The following is a 14,486-nucleotide window of genomic DNA, read 5'->3' on the forward strand; positions in this document are numbered from 1 at the left end:
AGAGAGAGAGAAAGGGACAGAGAGAGAGGGAGAGCGAGAGAAAGGGACAGAGAGAGAGGGAGAGCGAGAGAAAGGGACAGAGAGAGAGGGAGAGCGAGAGAAAGGGACAGAGAGAGAGGGAAAGAGGCCTGCTCTACCCTGTTACTGGCCCCCTCTTTATGAGAGGAGGACAGGATGGCCATTAATGCTTCAGCTCCAGCTGTGTCTCTCTCTCTCTCAACTCCACTGCCTCATTACTCTACCCTCTATATCTAGTCCCCTACTTCATTCTGCTTTCCTCACTATTTTTTCCCCTGTCTGTCAAGCTCTCTCTCCCTTCTCTTTCTCTCATTGATTGCCTGTCTCTCTCGCTCTCTTCCCCTTCTCTTTCTCTCATTGATTGTCCCTCTCTCTCTCCCTGTCCCTGCTCCGGGGATGAACAACAACCCCTTCTAGAACACTATCCCCCCTCCTTCTCTTGCTCTCTCTCCTTCCGTCCGTCTGTCCATGTTCCATTCACCCCTGGCAGGCATGGCAGACTGTCATTATATTTCTGCTCCCTCAGACTCATGGCTTTAATTTTGGCCAGGCTGCCTCGCTCGTCCTAGAAAACGTGGATCTGTGTGTGTGTGTGTGCGCGCGGGCGCAAGTGTGAGTGTGTGTGTGTGTCCCTTCCCCCCTCTCCTGCCCCAGGCTCACACACTGACGTTTTCCAGTCCGATCAGATTGCTCCTTTTGACATAGCCGAGATGGCTTCTGACAGCCTCTATGTTCTTCTATAAATCACACTAATACTGGACTTTCCCACTGGGCCCACACTGGTTGAATCAACGTTGTTTCCACGTCATTTCAATGAAATTTCGTTAAACCAACGTGGAATTGACGTCTGTGCCCAGTGGGTATGTCCCCACTACCCAGATTGGCCATTCATTTGACCATGGAAGCGTGTTTTGGGGAAAGTATGGTATTAAATGCTACATAAGGGAATGGACCTTATGTACCATCAACAGCTGCTGCTCTGCCTTGATAGTGTCTGTGGGTTGTCTTGTTGTTAGGTATAAGGCTGAATATGTAACGTCATCAATTCAACCTCACTGTATCTATCAGCAGAACATTCCTCTAAAGTCAAATTGAAATCACATTTTGTTGATCACGTGCCGAATACAACAGGTGCAGACTTTACAGTGAAATGCTTACTTACGAGCCCTTTCCCAACAACGCAGAGTTAAAAAGTAAGACAAATATTTGCAAAATAAAAAAGGAAATAGTAACACAGTAAAAACAATAACGAGGCTATATGCAAGTAGTACCAGTACTGAGTCAATATGCAGGGGTACGAGGTAGTAACGAGGCTATATGCAAGTAGTACCAGTACTGAGTCAATATGCAGGGGTACGAGGTAGTAACGAGGCTATATGCAAGTAGTACCAGTACTGAGTCAATATGCAGGGGTACGAGGTAGTAACGAGGCTATATGCAAGTAGTACCAGTACTGAGTCAATATGCAGGGGTACGAGGTAGTAACGAGGCTATATGCAAGTAGTACCAGTACTGAGTCAATATGCAGGGGTACGAGGTAGTAACGAGGCTATATGCAAGTAGTACCAGTACTGAGTCAATATGCAGGGGTACGAGGTAATGAGGGCTATATGCAAGTAGTACCAGTACTGAGTCAATATGCAGGGGTACGAGGTAGTAATGAGGCTATATGCAAGTAGTACCAGTACTGAGTCAATATGCAGGGGTACGAGGTAGTAATGAGGCTATATGCAAGTAGTACCAGTACTGAGTCAATATGCAGGGGTACGAGGTAGTAATGAGGCTATATGCAAGGAGTACCAGTACTGAGTCAATGTGCGGGGGAACGAGGTAGTTGAGGTAATTGAGGTAATACAGATTCTACATGTGTGTAGGGGTAAAAGTCACTAGGCAATCAGGACATAATACAGTGCCTTCGGAAAGTATTCAGACCCCTTGACTTCTTCCACATTTTGTTATGTTACTTATTCTAAAATGGATTAAATAAAAACAATTCCTCAGCAATCTACACACAATAGCCCATAATGACAAAGCGAAAATAGGTTTTTAGAAATGTTTGCAAATGTATTAAAGGATTGTGTCGAGGCACAGATCTGAAGAAGGGTACCAAAAAATCTCTGCAGCATTAAAGGTTCCCAAGAACACAGTGACCTCCATAATTCTTAAATGGAAGAAGTTTGGAACCACCAAGACTCTTCCTAGAGCTGGCCGCCTGGCCAAACTGAGCAATCGAGGGAGAAGGGCCTTGGTCAGGGAGGTGACCAAGAACCCGATGGTCACTCTGACAGAGCTCTAGAGTTCCTCTGTGGAGATGGGAGAACCTTCCAGAAGGACAACCATCTCTGCAGCACTCCAGCAATCAGGCCTTTATGGTAGAGTGGCCAGACGGAAGCCACTCCTCAATAAAAGCCACATGACAGCCCGCTTGAGGTTTGCCCAAAAATAACTAAAGACTCTCAGATCATGAGAAACAAGATTCTTTGGTCTGATGAAACCTAGATTGAACTCTTTGGCCTGAATGTCAAGTGTCACGTCTGGAGGAAACCTGGCACCATCCCTACGATGAAGCATGGTGGTGGCAGCATCACGCTGTGGGTCCATTTTTCAGCAGCAGGGACTGGGAGTCAGGATCGAGGCAAAGATGAATGGAGCAAAGTACCTGCTCCAGAGCCCTCAGGACCTCAGACTGGGGCGACTGTTCACCTTCCAACAAGACAACAACCCTAAGCACACAGCCAAGACAACGCAGGAGTGGCTTGGAGACAAGTCTCTGAATGACGACGAGTGGCCCAGCCAGGGGCCTGACTTGAACCCCGATTGAACATCTCTGGCGAGACCTGAAAATAGCTGTGCAGCGACGCTCCCCATCCAACCTGACAGAGCTTGAGAGGATCTGCAGAGAAGAATGGGAGAAACACCCCAAATACAGGTGTGCCAAGCTTGTAGCGTCAGACCCAAGAAGACTTAAGGCTGTAATCGCTGCCAAAGGTGCTTCAACAAAGTACTGAGTAAAGGGTCTGAATACTTATGTAAATGTGGTATTGATTTAAAAATATACATATATATAAATTAGCAAAAGAAAATCTAAAAAGGTGTTTTTGCTTTGTCATCATGGGGTATTGTATGTGAATTGATGAGGGGAAAAAACGATTTCATCAATTTTTAGAATAAGGCTGTAACCTAACAAAATGTGGAAAAAGTCAAGGGTCTGAATACTTTCCGAATAGCCTTTAGCTCAGTGCGGATGTTGTCTGTAATCCATGTCTTCTGGTTGGGATATGTACGTATGTATGGTCACTGTCGGGACAACGTCGTCGATGCACTTATTAATGAAGCCGGTGACCGATGTGGTAAACACCTCAATGCCATCAGATGAATCCCAGAACATATGCCAATCTGTGCTAGCGAAACAGTCCTGTAGCTTAGCATCCGCTTCATCAAACCACTTCTGTATTGAGCTGGCAATTCCTGTTTGAGTTTTTGCTTGTTAGCAGAAATCAGGAGGATAGAGCTATGGCCCTATTTGCCAAATGGAGGGCGAGAGAGAGATGTGTATGCGTCTCTGTGTGTATAGTAAAGGTGATTCCTCTATTTCCACAGGTGACATGCTGGTAGAAATGAAGTAAAACGGATTTAAGTTTTCCTGCATTAACATTACTGGCCACTAGGAGCGCCACCTCTGGATGAGCATGTTCTTGTTTGCTTATGGCCCTATACAGCTTGTTGAGTGTGGTCTTAGTGCCAGCATCGGTTTGTGGTGGTAAATAGACAGCTCTGAAAAATACAAATCTCTCGTGGTAAATAGTATGGTCCACAGCTTGTCATGGGGTATTCTAACTCGGGTGAGCAGAACCTCGAGCCTTCCTTAATACTAGAGATCACGTACCAGTTGTTGTTAATAAAGAGACAACCCCCCTGATCTTCCCGGACTCTGCCGTTCTGTCCTGCCGATACATAGAAAACCCAGCTAGATGTATATTATTCATGTCCTTGTTCAGCCATGACTCCGAGAAGCATAGTATATTACAGTTCCTAATGTCCCGAAGGGAGCACATCCAGTTTATTCTCCAGCAACTTTACATTCGCCAATAGAACAGAGGGTAGAGGTGATTCATTCATTTGCCGCTGTAGTCTCATCAGGGTGCCCGAGCCGGCCTCTACAGTGCCGTTTTCACCTTCCAGTGACAGGGATTAGGGCCTGGTCTGAGGTTAATCAATATGTCATTCACCTCCCGACTCATTGAAGTAGAAGTCCTAGTCCAAACCGAGGTTAGTGATGGCTGTTCTGATGAACAGAAGCTCTTTTCGGTCATAGGAAACGAGAGGTAAGACCAGTGCAAAAAAATACACAAAATAGCACAAGTGGTCAAGAGGCCGTAAAATGGCTGCCATTCCCTCCAGCTAAAAGTGGTTTTCTGACCATGATCTGGATGTACAGATTTGTTGATATCGCTGTGCTCACATAATAGAATGGTGCCTGGTTACATGAATGATGTGTAGATGTTGCAATCACCATAGCACAAGGGCAGATACTAGTGATGTTGCTGCCGCTGGGGCAGTTACTACAGCAGAATCAAATGCCTTGAGATAAATGGTAAATGTGTGTTTTTTGTGTGTGTCTATGACCTGTAACAATCCATGAGTGTGTGTGTGTGTATGTATGTGTGTCTGTGTCCTACCTTAACCCAAAGTGGGGGGACTCGGGCGTCGAAGATGCAGTGGAATGTTTCCTCCAGGCTGCTAGACATCACCACCAGACCCTTGATCCCCTTCTCCAGCTCTATCAGAGACGACCTAGACACACACACACGCACGTACGCACGCTCAGTTAAACTATCCATCCAGTACTTTTGTTTTTACACACACATTTGCAGCTACACACCTCTGCACAAACCACCCACGTACACCCCCCCCTTCTCTGTCTGTCCTACCTGATGGTGTGTAGCAGGGCATTGTATCTCTGGATCTCCTGCAGTAGGACCACGTTGAGAGGTGAGGGGTCGTCAGCCAGCAGGACTCTGGTCCCTTCATAGTCTATCAGGCCTGGGATCTTCTGCAGCACGTCTGCTGCTAACTCCAATACCTGGAGAGAGAGGGGAGCGACTGAAACTCTTACTGATAGTGAATATGCAGAAAATACAGAGCTACACACACACACACACACACACACACACACACACACAAAATGCACATGACACAGCCTCTAACTGTAACCCCCCACCCATCCCACTCACCTTATTCTCTCTGGTGGGCCCGGCAGCTGCTCCGGCAGTAGCTCCACTAGTGACCTGGGGCTGCAGGGAGAGCAGGGTGTCAAACAGGGTCCTGGTCTCAGCAATCTGGGAGGCGATGTCAGCGTTGGGGTGCTGGCCGAACACCTCGGGGTGCTCCGTGGCTGGGAGGAGGCTGATGTACTCCCTGTAGGAGGACTGGGACCCGTCCCGGGGGATGTAGTAGGTAGAGAGAGAGGAGAGTCTAGATAGAGGGGAGAAGAGACTGTTAACACTACATAACCCTGTAGGAGGACTAGGGCCCGTCCCGGGGGATGTAGTAGATAGAGAGAGAGGAGAGTCTAGATAGAGGGGAGAAGAGACTGTTAACACTACATAACCCTGTAGGAGGACTGGGGCCCGTCCCGGGGGATGTAGTAGGTAGAGAGAGAGGAGAGTCTAGATAGAGGGGAGAAGAGACTGTTAACACTACATAACCCTGTAGGAGGACTAGGGCCCGTCCCGGGGGATGTAGTAGGTAGAGAGAGAGGAGAGTCTAGATAGAGGGGAGAAGAGACTGTTAACACTACATAACCCTGTAGGAGGACTGGGGCCCGTCCCGGGGGATGTAGTAGGTAGAGAGAGAGGAGAGTCTATAGAGGGGAGAAGAGACTGTTAACACTACATAACCCTGTAGGAGGACTAGGGCCCGTCCCGGGGGATGTAGTAGGTAGAGAGAGAGGAGAGTCTAGATAGAGGGAGAAGAGACTGTTAACACTACATAACCCTGTAGGAGGACTAGGGCCCGTCCCGGGGATGTAGTAGGTAGAGAGAGAGGAGAGTCTAGATAGAGGGAGAAGAGACTGTTAACACTACATAACCCTGTAGGAGGACTGGGGCCCGTCCCGGGGATGTAGTAGGTAGAGAGAGAGGGGGAGAGTCTATAGAGGGAGAAGAGATGTTAACACTACATAACCCTGTAGGAGGACTAGGGCCCGTCCCGGGGATGTAGTAGGTAGAGAGAGAGGAGAGTCTAGATAGAGGGGAGAAGAGACTGTTAACACTACATAACCCTGTAGGAGGTAGAGAGAGAGAGGAGAGTCTAGATAGAGGGGAGAAGAGACTGTTAACACTACATAACCCTGTAGAAGGACTAGGGCCCGTCCCGGGGGATGTAGTAGGTAGAGAGAGAGGAGAGTCTAGATAGAGGGGAGAAGAGACTGTTAACACTACATAACCCTGTAGGAGGACTAGGGCCCGTCCCGGGGGATGTAGTAGGTAGAGAGAGAGGAGAGTCTAGATAGAGGGGAGAAGAGACTGTTAACACTACATAACCCTGTAGGAGGACTAGGAGGGGATGTAGTAGGTAGAGAGAGAGAGAGGCTAGATAGAGGGAGAAGAGACTGTTGACACTACATAACCCTGTAGGAGGACTGGGACCCGTCCCGGGGAATGTAGTAGGTAGAGAGAGAGGAGAGTCTAGATAGAGGGGAGAAGAGACTGTTAACACTACATAACCCTGTAGGAGGACTAGGGCCCGTCCCGGGGGATGTAGTAGGTAGAGAGAGAGGAGAGTCTAGATAGAGGGGAGAAGAGACTGTTAACACTACATAACCCTGTAGGAGGACTAGGGCCCGTCCCGGGGGATGTAGTAGGTAGAGAGAGAGGAGAGTCTAGATAGAGGGAGAAGAGACTGTTAACACTACATAACCCTGTAGGAGGTAGAGAGAGAGAGGAGAGTCTAGATAGAGGGGAGAAGAGACTATTAACACTACATAACCCTGTAGGAGGACTAGGGCCCGTCCCGGGGGATGTAGTAGGTAGAGAGAGAGGAGAGTCTAGATAGAGGGGAGAAGAGACTGTTAACACTACATAACCCTGTAGGAGGACTAGGAGCCCGTCCCGGGGATGTAGTAGGTAGAGAGAGAGGAGAGTCTAGATAGAGGGAGAAGAGACTGTTAACACTACATAACCCTGTAGGAGGACTAGGGCCCGTCCCGGGGGATGTAGTAGGTAGAGAGAGAGGAGAGTCTAGATAGAGGGGAGAAGAGACTGTTAACACTACATAACCCTGTAGGAGGTAGAGAGAGAGAGAGGAGAGTCTAGATAGAGGGGAGAAGAGACTGTTAACACTACATAACCCTGTAGGAGGACTGGGACCCGTCCCGGGGAATGTAGTAGGTAGAGAGAGAGGAGAGTCTAGATAGAGGGGAGAAGAGACTGTTAACACTACATAACCCTGTAGGAGGACTAGGGCCCGTCCCGGGGGATGTAGTAGGTAGAGAGAGAGGAGAGTCTAGATAGAGGGGAGAAGAGACTGTTAACACTACATAACCCTGTAGGAGGACTGGGACCCGTCCCGGGGAATGTAGTAGGTAGAGAGAGAGGAGAGTCTAGATAGAGGGGAGAAGAGACTGTTAACACTACATAACCCTGTAGGAGGACTAGGGCCCGTCCCGGGGGATGTAGGAGGTAGAGAGAGAGAGGAGAGTCTAGATAGAGGGCAGAAGAGACTGTTAACACTACATAACCCTGTAGGAGGACTAGGGCCCGTCCCGGGGGATGTAGTAGGTAGAGAGAGAGGAGAGTCTAGATAGAGGGGAGAAGAGACTGTTAACACTACATAACCCTGTAGGAGGTAGAGAGAGAGAGGAGAGTCTAGATAGAGGGGAGAAGAGACTGTTAACACTACATAACCCTGTAGGAGGACTGGGACCCGTCCCGGGGAATGTAGTAGGTAGAGAGAGAGGAGAGTCTAGATAGAGGGGAGAAGAGACTGTTAACACTACATAACCCTGTAGGAGGACTAGGGCCCGTCCCGGGGGATGTAGTAGGTAGAGAGAGAGGAGAGGCTAGATAGAGGGGAGAAGAGACTGTTGACACTACATAACCCTGTAGGAGGACTGGGACCCGTCCCGGGGAATGTAGTAGGTAGAGAGAGAGGAGAGTCTAGATAGAGGGGAGAAGAGACTGTTAACACTACATAACCCTGTAGGAGGACTAGGGCCCGTCCCGGGGGATGTAGTAGGTAGAGAGAGAGGAGAGTCTAGATAGAGGGGAGAAGAGACTGTTAACACTACATAACCCTGTAGGAGGACTAGGGCCCGTCCCGGGGGATGTAGTAGGTAGAGAGAGAGGAGAGTCTAGATAGAGGGGAGAAGAGACTGTTAACACTACATAACCCTGTAGGAGGTAGAGAGAGAGAGGAGAGTCTAGATAGAGGGGAGAAGAGACTATTAACACTACATAACCCTGTAGGAGGACTAGGGCCCGTCCCGGGGGATGTAGTAGGTAGAGAGAGAGGAGAGTCTAGATAGAGGGGAGAAGAGACTGTTAACACTACATAACCCTGTAGGAGGACTAGGGCCCGTCCCGGGGGATGTAGTAGGTAGAGAGAGAGGAGAGTCTAGATAGAGGGGAGAAGAGACTGTTAACACTACATAACCCTGTAGGAGGTAGAGAGAGAGAGAGGAGAGTCTAGATAGAGGGGAGAAGAGACTGTTAACACTACATAACCCTGTAGGAGGACTGGGACCCGTCCCGGGGAATGTAGTAGGTAGAGAGAGAGGAGAGTCTAGATAGAGGGGAAAGAGACTGTTAACACTACATAACCCTGTAGGAGGACTAGGGCCCGTCCCGGGGATGTAGTAGGTAGAGAGAGAGGAGAGTCTAGATAGAGGGAGAAGAGACTGTTAACACTACATAACCCTGTAGGAGGTAGAGAGAGAGAGGAGAGTCTAGATAGAGGGGAGAAGAGACTGTTAACACTACATAACCCTGTAGGAGGACTAGGGCCCGTCCCGGGGGATGTAGTACGTAGAGAGAGAGGAGAGTCTAGATAGAGGGGAGAAGAGACTGTTAACACTACATAACCCTGTAGGAGGACTAGGGCCCGTCCCGGGGGATGTAGTAGGTAGAGAGAGAGGAGTGTCTAGATAGAGGGCAGAAGAGACTGTTAACACTACATAACCCTGTAGGAGGACTGGGGCCCGTCCCGGGGGATGTAGTAGGTAGAGAGAGAGGAGAGTCTAGATAGAGGGGAGAAGAGACTGTTAACACTACATAACCCTGTAGGAGGACTAGGGCCCGTCCCGGGGGATGTAGGAGGTAGAGAGAGAGGAGAGTCTAGATAGAGGGGAGAAGAGACTGTTAACACTACATAACCCTGTAGGAGGACTAGGGCCCGTCCCGGGGGATGTAGTAGGTAGAGAGAGAGGAGAGTCTAGATAGAGGGGAGAAGAGACTGTTAACACTACATAACCCTGTAGGAGGACTAGGGCCCGTCCCGGGGGATGTAGGAGGTAGAGAGAGAGGAGAGGAAAGTATTACAGTACAAGATTGTTGTCCAATCCCAAATCGACCCTTAGAAAGTACTGGATAGGCAGGAATAAGCAGCAACAGGGCTGGACTCCTCAGAGTGACTGTAATATCAACGCTGGCCACATGGTGGTGCTCACGGTCCTCAGGCTTTATGAGTACCTGTAACCAGACAGCAGCCGCAGTAAGCTCTGCCATGACTAGATCTTTATGTGTGTTTGAGGAGAGAGAGAGTGAAAGAGACAGTCGTTTGTGTGTGTGTGTGTGTGTATCGCTGTGTGTGTTTGTACGCGCGTGTCATCCTCACTTGAAGAATGGCGCGGCGACGGCGGCCTCACAGAAGTAGTCGTTGATGTACGTGGTGAGCAGGCGTCTGTCAAAGTCGTCAGTCACGTGACCGCCGTAGTTGACCCCGGCGATCAGGTACTTGAGGGCGTCCCAGGGGATCTCCTCGTACTCATCTAAGTACAGACTCATCAGACTCTCACTAACCTGGAGGAGGGATGAGGACACGCCTGCTGTTAGCACCCCTGGGGGTGATTTATACACTGCTTTCTGTCTCACGCAACAGGATGTAGAGAGGTCAGCATTTTGTTAGTCTTCATTGTCTTACAAGGGAAAGGAGTAGGTGAAAAATTCTGTCACCGTTTTCAAGCATTCTTCAACATCAAATCTTCACAATCCATATCAGACTCAGAAATACCTGACATTCCCCTCTCCTAATTGACTATTTTTACCAAGTAGAAAGAGCCAAGTTGTGGATAGTTTTAAGACTACGACTGGAAGCCAGTTTTGTGTGTGACTTACCTCGAAGTCAGAGTCGTTGAAGCCGTAGATAATGTTCCAGCCCAGCTGTAGGAACTTCTTCCTCTCTAGGAGGATGCTGTGGAAGAAACAGAGGGCGAAGAGCAGCTTCCTGTAGAGCACAGGCCGGGCACAGCGTGTGAACTGACTCTCTGTCACCAGCTGGTACAGACGTTTCATATTGGACTTCACACCCTGAGGGAGGGAGGGAGGGAGGGGGAGGGAGGGGGGAGGAGGGAGGGAGGGAGGGGGAGGGGAGGGAGGGAGGGAGGAGGGAGGGGAGGGAGGGAAAGGAGAGAGAGGGAGGGAGGGAGGGAGAGAGGGAGGGAGGGAGGGAGAGGGAGGGAGGGAGGGGGAGAGGGAGGGAGGGAGGGAGAGGGAGGGAGGGAGGGGGAGAGGGAGGGAGGGAGGGAGGGAGAGGGAGAGAGGGAGGGAGGGAGGGAGGGAGAGGGGGAGAGTGAGAGAATTGAGTGGGGCAAAGGCAAAAGAGAGTAGATCATTCTGAAAATGTATCTAGATGTGTTCTCTTAAAGTGTGTGCCTGTGTGTGTATGTGTGAGTACAGTAGTGTATATCCTCTCTCTGTCTACCCGAGGCGGTTCGGTGGTCATCTTGATGCCGGCCTGCAGGATAGCGATGGGGAAGTCAGGGTGAGGAGAGGAGCTGAGCCACAGTCTGAAGTCAGGATGGGGCTCCTCCACCTGCAGCTGTTCCACTAACTTATCCAGCTGGGGCATCCAGGACAGACACAGGTGGCAGTTAGCCAGGAACACCCAGTGACCTGTGGAGTGGGAGTGGGAGTGGGAGAGGAGAATAGAGGAAAGAGTGGAGGAGAAGCGATATTAAAAATCGACTTTTCCAAAAACAACAGTACTGATGTATTACGAGTACAATCTGATGTATGGAGATGACATTTGGTCAAGTATAGAGAGGTGTGGCTGAAATCACAACAAGCTACAGGAAGTGACAGCCAGATAGAACATAACAAATGACACTGCAGTCCACAAACAGGGCATGGGGGACAGAGAGAGGAGTCCTATAAATACTCAGCAAAGTAACTATCAACAATGAACGAGAAACAGACGCCGAGAAGAGAGAGAGAAAGGGAAATTCGTACCGCTCTTCACTCCCTCTTTGATCATGCGTGTGGCAATGGGGGCTTGACCCTGGCCCAGGGAGAGGGCATGGAATTTCCTGCTCATCCCTGAGGCCTCAGCCAGCTGTAGCAGGGCTCCTGTAGGGTCCACCCCCGGAGACAACACGAATATCAGGGGAGTCTTAGTGGTCGAGTCCTCCACCACCTGGGGGAAGCATCAACACAGTGACAGAGATCAGGGGAGGACCAAGAGAGAAATTACTATTGTATTAGTACAGTTCTTGTTAATGGTCACAGTTGATGGCAGTTGGATGCAAGTATCATCCCCCAATTGGGTTTGTGACAAATGTGACATTTTTTTACCAAGTGCTTTCACATCAATACATAGAGGATTACTGGGAACAAATGTTTTTCCTGTTCAGGTCAAGTGGTCAGGAATAACTCCAGAAGGCCAGAATGACCCATCTCAAAATGGACCACCTCCACAACGCAGGGGATCCATCTTGGCTCTGGTTGGCAGCCATCTTGTGCCAGATCCCTCAGCCGTCATCGAGGCTGAACGTGTCAGCGTGGGAGTGAGACAGTGACACAGAGAGCAGGGGGGAGGGGGATCAAACAGTCTCCTCTGAGTGCCACTCACAGTCTCGTCACACACACGCGCGCGCGCACACACACATATGCACTCCGACACACACACTCACAGCCTTCATGTCGAGTACGGGCGGCTCCACGAAACGTGATCCCAGGTTGTTGATGATGAAGGCGGAGACGCAGAAGGCGACGCGGTCCTGCCGCAGCGAGCGCACGATCAACATCCTCTGGAGCTCATTACAACCATTCTCCCACTCACCTGGTGTGGGGAGGGTGGACGGAAAAAGAGAGGTTGGGAAGGAGAAGAGAGAGAGGTCGGGAAGGAGAAGAGAGAGAGGTCGGGAAGGAGAAGAGAGAGAGGTCGGGAAGGAGAAGAGAGAGAGGTCGGGAAGGAGAAGAGAGAGAGGTCGGGAAGGAGAAAGAGAGGTCGGGAAGGAGAAGAGAGAGAGAGGTCGGGAGGGAGAAGAGAGAGAGAGGTCGGGAAGGAGAAGAGAGAGAGGTCGGGAAGGAGAAGAGAGAGAGGTCGGGAGGGAGAAGAGAGAGAGGTCGGGAAGGAGAAGAGAGAGAGGTCGGGAGGGAGAAGAGAGAGAGGTCGGGAGGGAGAAGAGAGAGAGTCGGGAAGGAGAAGAGAGAGAGGTCGGGAGGGAGAAGAGAGAGAGGTCGGGAGGGAGAAGAGAGAGAGGTCGGGAGGGAGAAGAGAGAGAGGTCGGGAAGGAGAAGAGAGAGAGGTCGGGAAGGAGAAGAGAGAGAGGTCGGGAAGGAGAAGAGAGAGAGGTCGGGAGGGAGAAGAGAGAGAGGTCGGGAGGGAGAAGAGAGAGAGTTCGGGAAGGAGAAGAGAGAGAGGCCGGGAAGGAGAAGAGAGAGAGGCCGGGAAGGAGAAGAGAAAGAGGTCGGTCGGGAGGGAGAAGAGAGAGAGGTCGGGAAGGAGAAGAGAGAGAGGTCGGGAAGGAGAAGAGAGAGAGGTCGGGAAGGAGAAGAGAGAGAGATCGGGAGGGAGAAGAGAGAGAGGGAGGGAGAAGAGAGAGGTCGGGAAGGAGAAGAGAGAGAGAGGTCGGGAGGGAGAAGGGAGAGAGGTCGGGAGGGAGAAGAGAGAGAGGTCGGGAATGAGAAGAGAGAGAGGTCGGGAAGGAGAAGAGAGAGAGATCGGGAGGGAGAAGAGAGAGAGGGAGGGAGAAGAGAGAGGTCGGGAAGGAGAAGAGAGAGAGAGGTCGGGAGGGAGAAGGGAGAGAGGTCGGGAGGGAGAAGAGAGAGAGGTCGGGAAGGAGAAGAGAGAGAGGGAGGGAGAAGAGAGAGGTCGGGAAGGAGAAGAGAGAGAGGTCGGGAGGGAGAAGAGAGAGAGAGAGGTCGGGAGGGAGAAGAGAGAGAGAGAGAGGTCGGGAGGGAGAAGAGAGAGAGAGAGAGAGGTCGGGAGGGAGAAGAGAGAGAGAGAGAGAGGTCGGGAGGGAGAAGAGAGAGAGAGGTCGGGAGGGAGAAGAGAGAGAGAGAGGTCGGGAGGGAGAAGAGAGTGAGAGAGGTCGGGAGGGAGAAGAGAGAGAGAGAGGTCGGGAGGGAGAAGAGAGAGAGAGAGGTCGGGAGGGGAAGAGAGAGAGGTCGGGAGGGAGAAGAAATAGAGGTCGGGAGGGAGAAGAGAGAGAGGTCGGGAGGGAGAAGAGAGACAGGTCGGGAGGGAGAAGAGAGACAGGGAGGGAGGGAGGGAGAAGAGAGACAGGTCGGGAGGGAGGGAGAAGAGAGACAGGTCGGGAGGGAGGGTGAAGAGAGAGAGGTCGGGAGGGAGAAGAGAGAGAGGTCGGGAGGGAGAAGAGAGACAGGTCGGGAGGGAGAATAGAGACAGGTCGGGAGGGAGAAGAGGGACAGGTCGGGAGGGAGGGAGAAGAGAGAGAGGTCGGGAGGGAGAAGAGAGAGAGAGGTCGGGAGGGAGAAGAGAGAGAGGTCGGGAGGGAGAAGAGAGAGAGGTCGGGAAGGAGAAGAGAGAGAGGCCGGGAAGGAGAAGAGAGAGAGGCCGGGAAGGAGAAGAGAGAGAGGTCGGTCGGGAGGGAGAAGAGAGAGAGGTCGGGAAGGAGAAGAGAGAGAGGTCGGGAAGGAGAAGAGAGAGAGGTCGGGAAGGAGAAGAGAGAGAGATCGGGAGGGAAGAGATTGAGGGAGGGAGGGAGAAGAGAGAGGTCGGGAAGGAGAAGAGAGAGAGGTCGGGAGGGAGAAGAGAGAGAGAGAGGTCGGGAGGGAAGAAGAGAGAGAGAGAGAGAGGTCGGGAGGGAGAAGAGAGAGAGAGAGGTCGGGAGGGAGAAGAGAGAGAGAGAGGTCGGGAGAGAGAAGAGAGAGAGAGGTCGGGAGGAGAAGAGAGAGAGAGAGGTCGGGAGGGAGAAGAGAGAGAGGTCGGGAGGGAGAAGAGAGAGAGGTCGGGAAGGAGAAGAGATTGAGGGAGGAGGGAGAAGAGAGAGGTCGAGGAGAAGAGAG

At 51.1% G+C, this 14,486-nt stretch overlaps 1 protein-coding gene across 1 annotated transcript in view; it reads right to left on the reverse strand.

The window, feature by feature from the left end:
• Nucleotides 1-14,486, reverse strand: part of dnah2 (dynein, axonemal, heavy chain 2) — a 229,307-nt gene that overhangs the window by 5,282 nt on the left and 209,539 nt on the right. The window contains exons 74-81 of the mRNA XM_065021857.1: nucleotides 12,146-12,294; nucleotides 11,466-11,649; nucleotides 10,939-11,129; nucleotides 10,353-10,544; nucleotides 9,853-10,037; nucleotides 5,253-5,493; nucleotides 4,950-5,101; nucleotides 4,698-4,812 (exon numbers count right to left, since the gene is read on the reverse strand). Of these exons, the coding sequence (XP_064877929.1) occupies nucleotides 4,698-4,812; nucleotides 4,950-5,101; nucleotides 5,253-5,493; nucleotides 9,853-10,037; nucleotides 10,353-10,544; nucleotides 10,939-11,129; nucleotides 11,466-11,649; nucleotides 12,146-12,294 (1,409 nt within the window). The remainder of the gene's footprint in view (nucleotides 1-4,697; nucleotides 4,813-4,949; nucleotides 5,102-5,252; nucleotides 5,494-9,852; nucleotides 10,038-10,352; nucleotides 10,545-10,938; nucleotides 11,130-11,465; nucleotides 11,650-12,145; nucleotides 12,295-14,486) is intronic.

The sequence above is a fragment of the Oncorhynchus nerka genome, linkage group LG8, assembly GCF_034236695.1.
Source record: "Oncorhynchus nerka isolate Pitt River linkage group LG8, Oner_Uvic_2.0, whole genome shotgun sequence".
NCBI lineage: Eukaryota > Metazoa > Chordata > Actinopteri > Salmoniformes > Salmonidae > Oncorhynchus > Oncorhynchus nerka.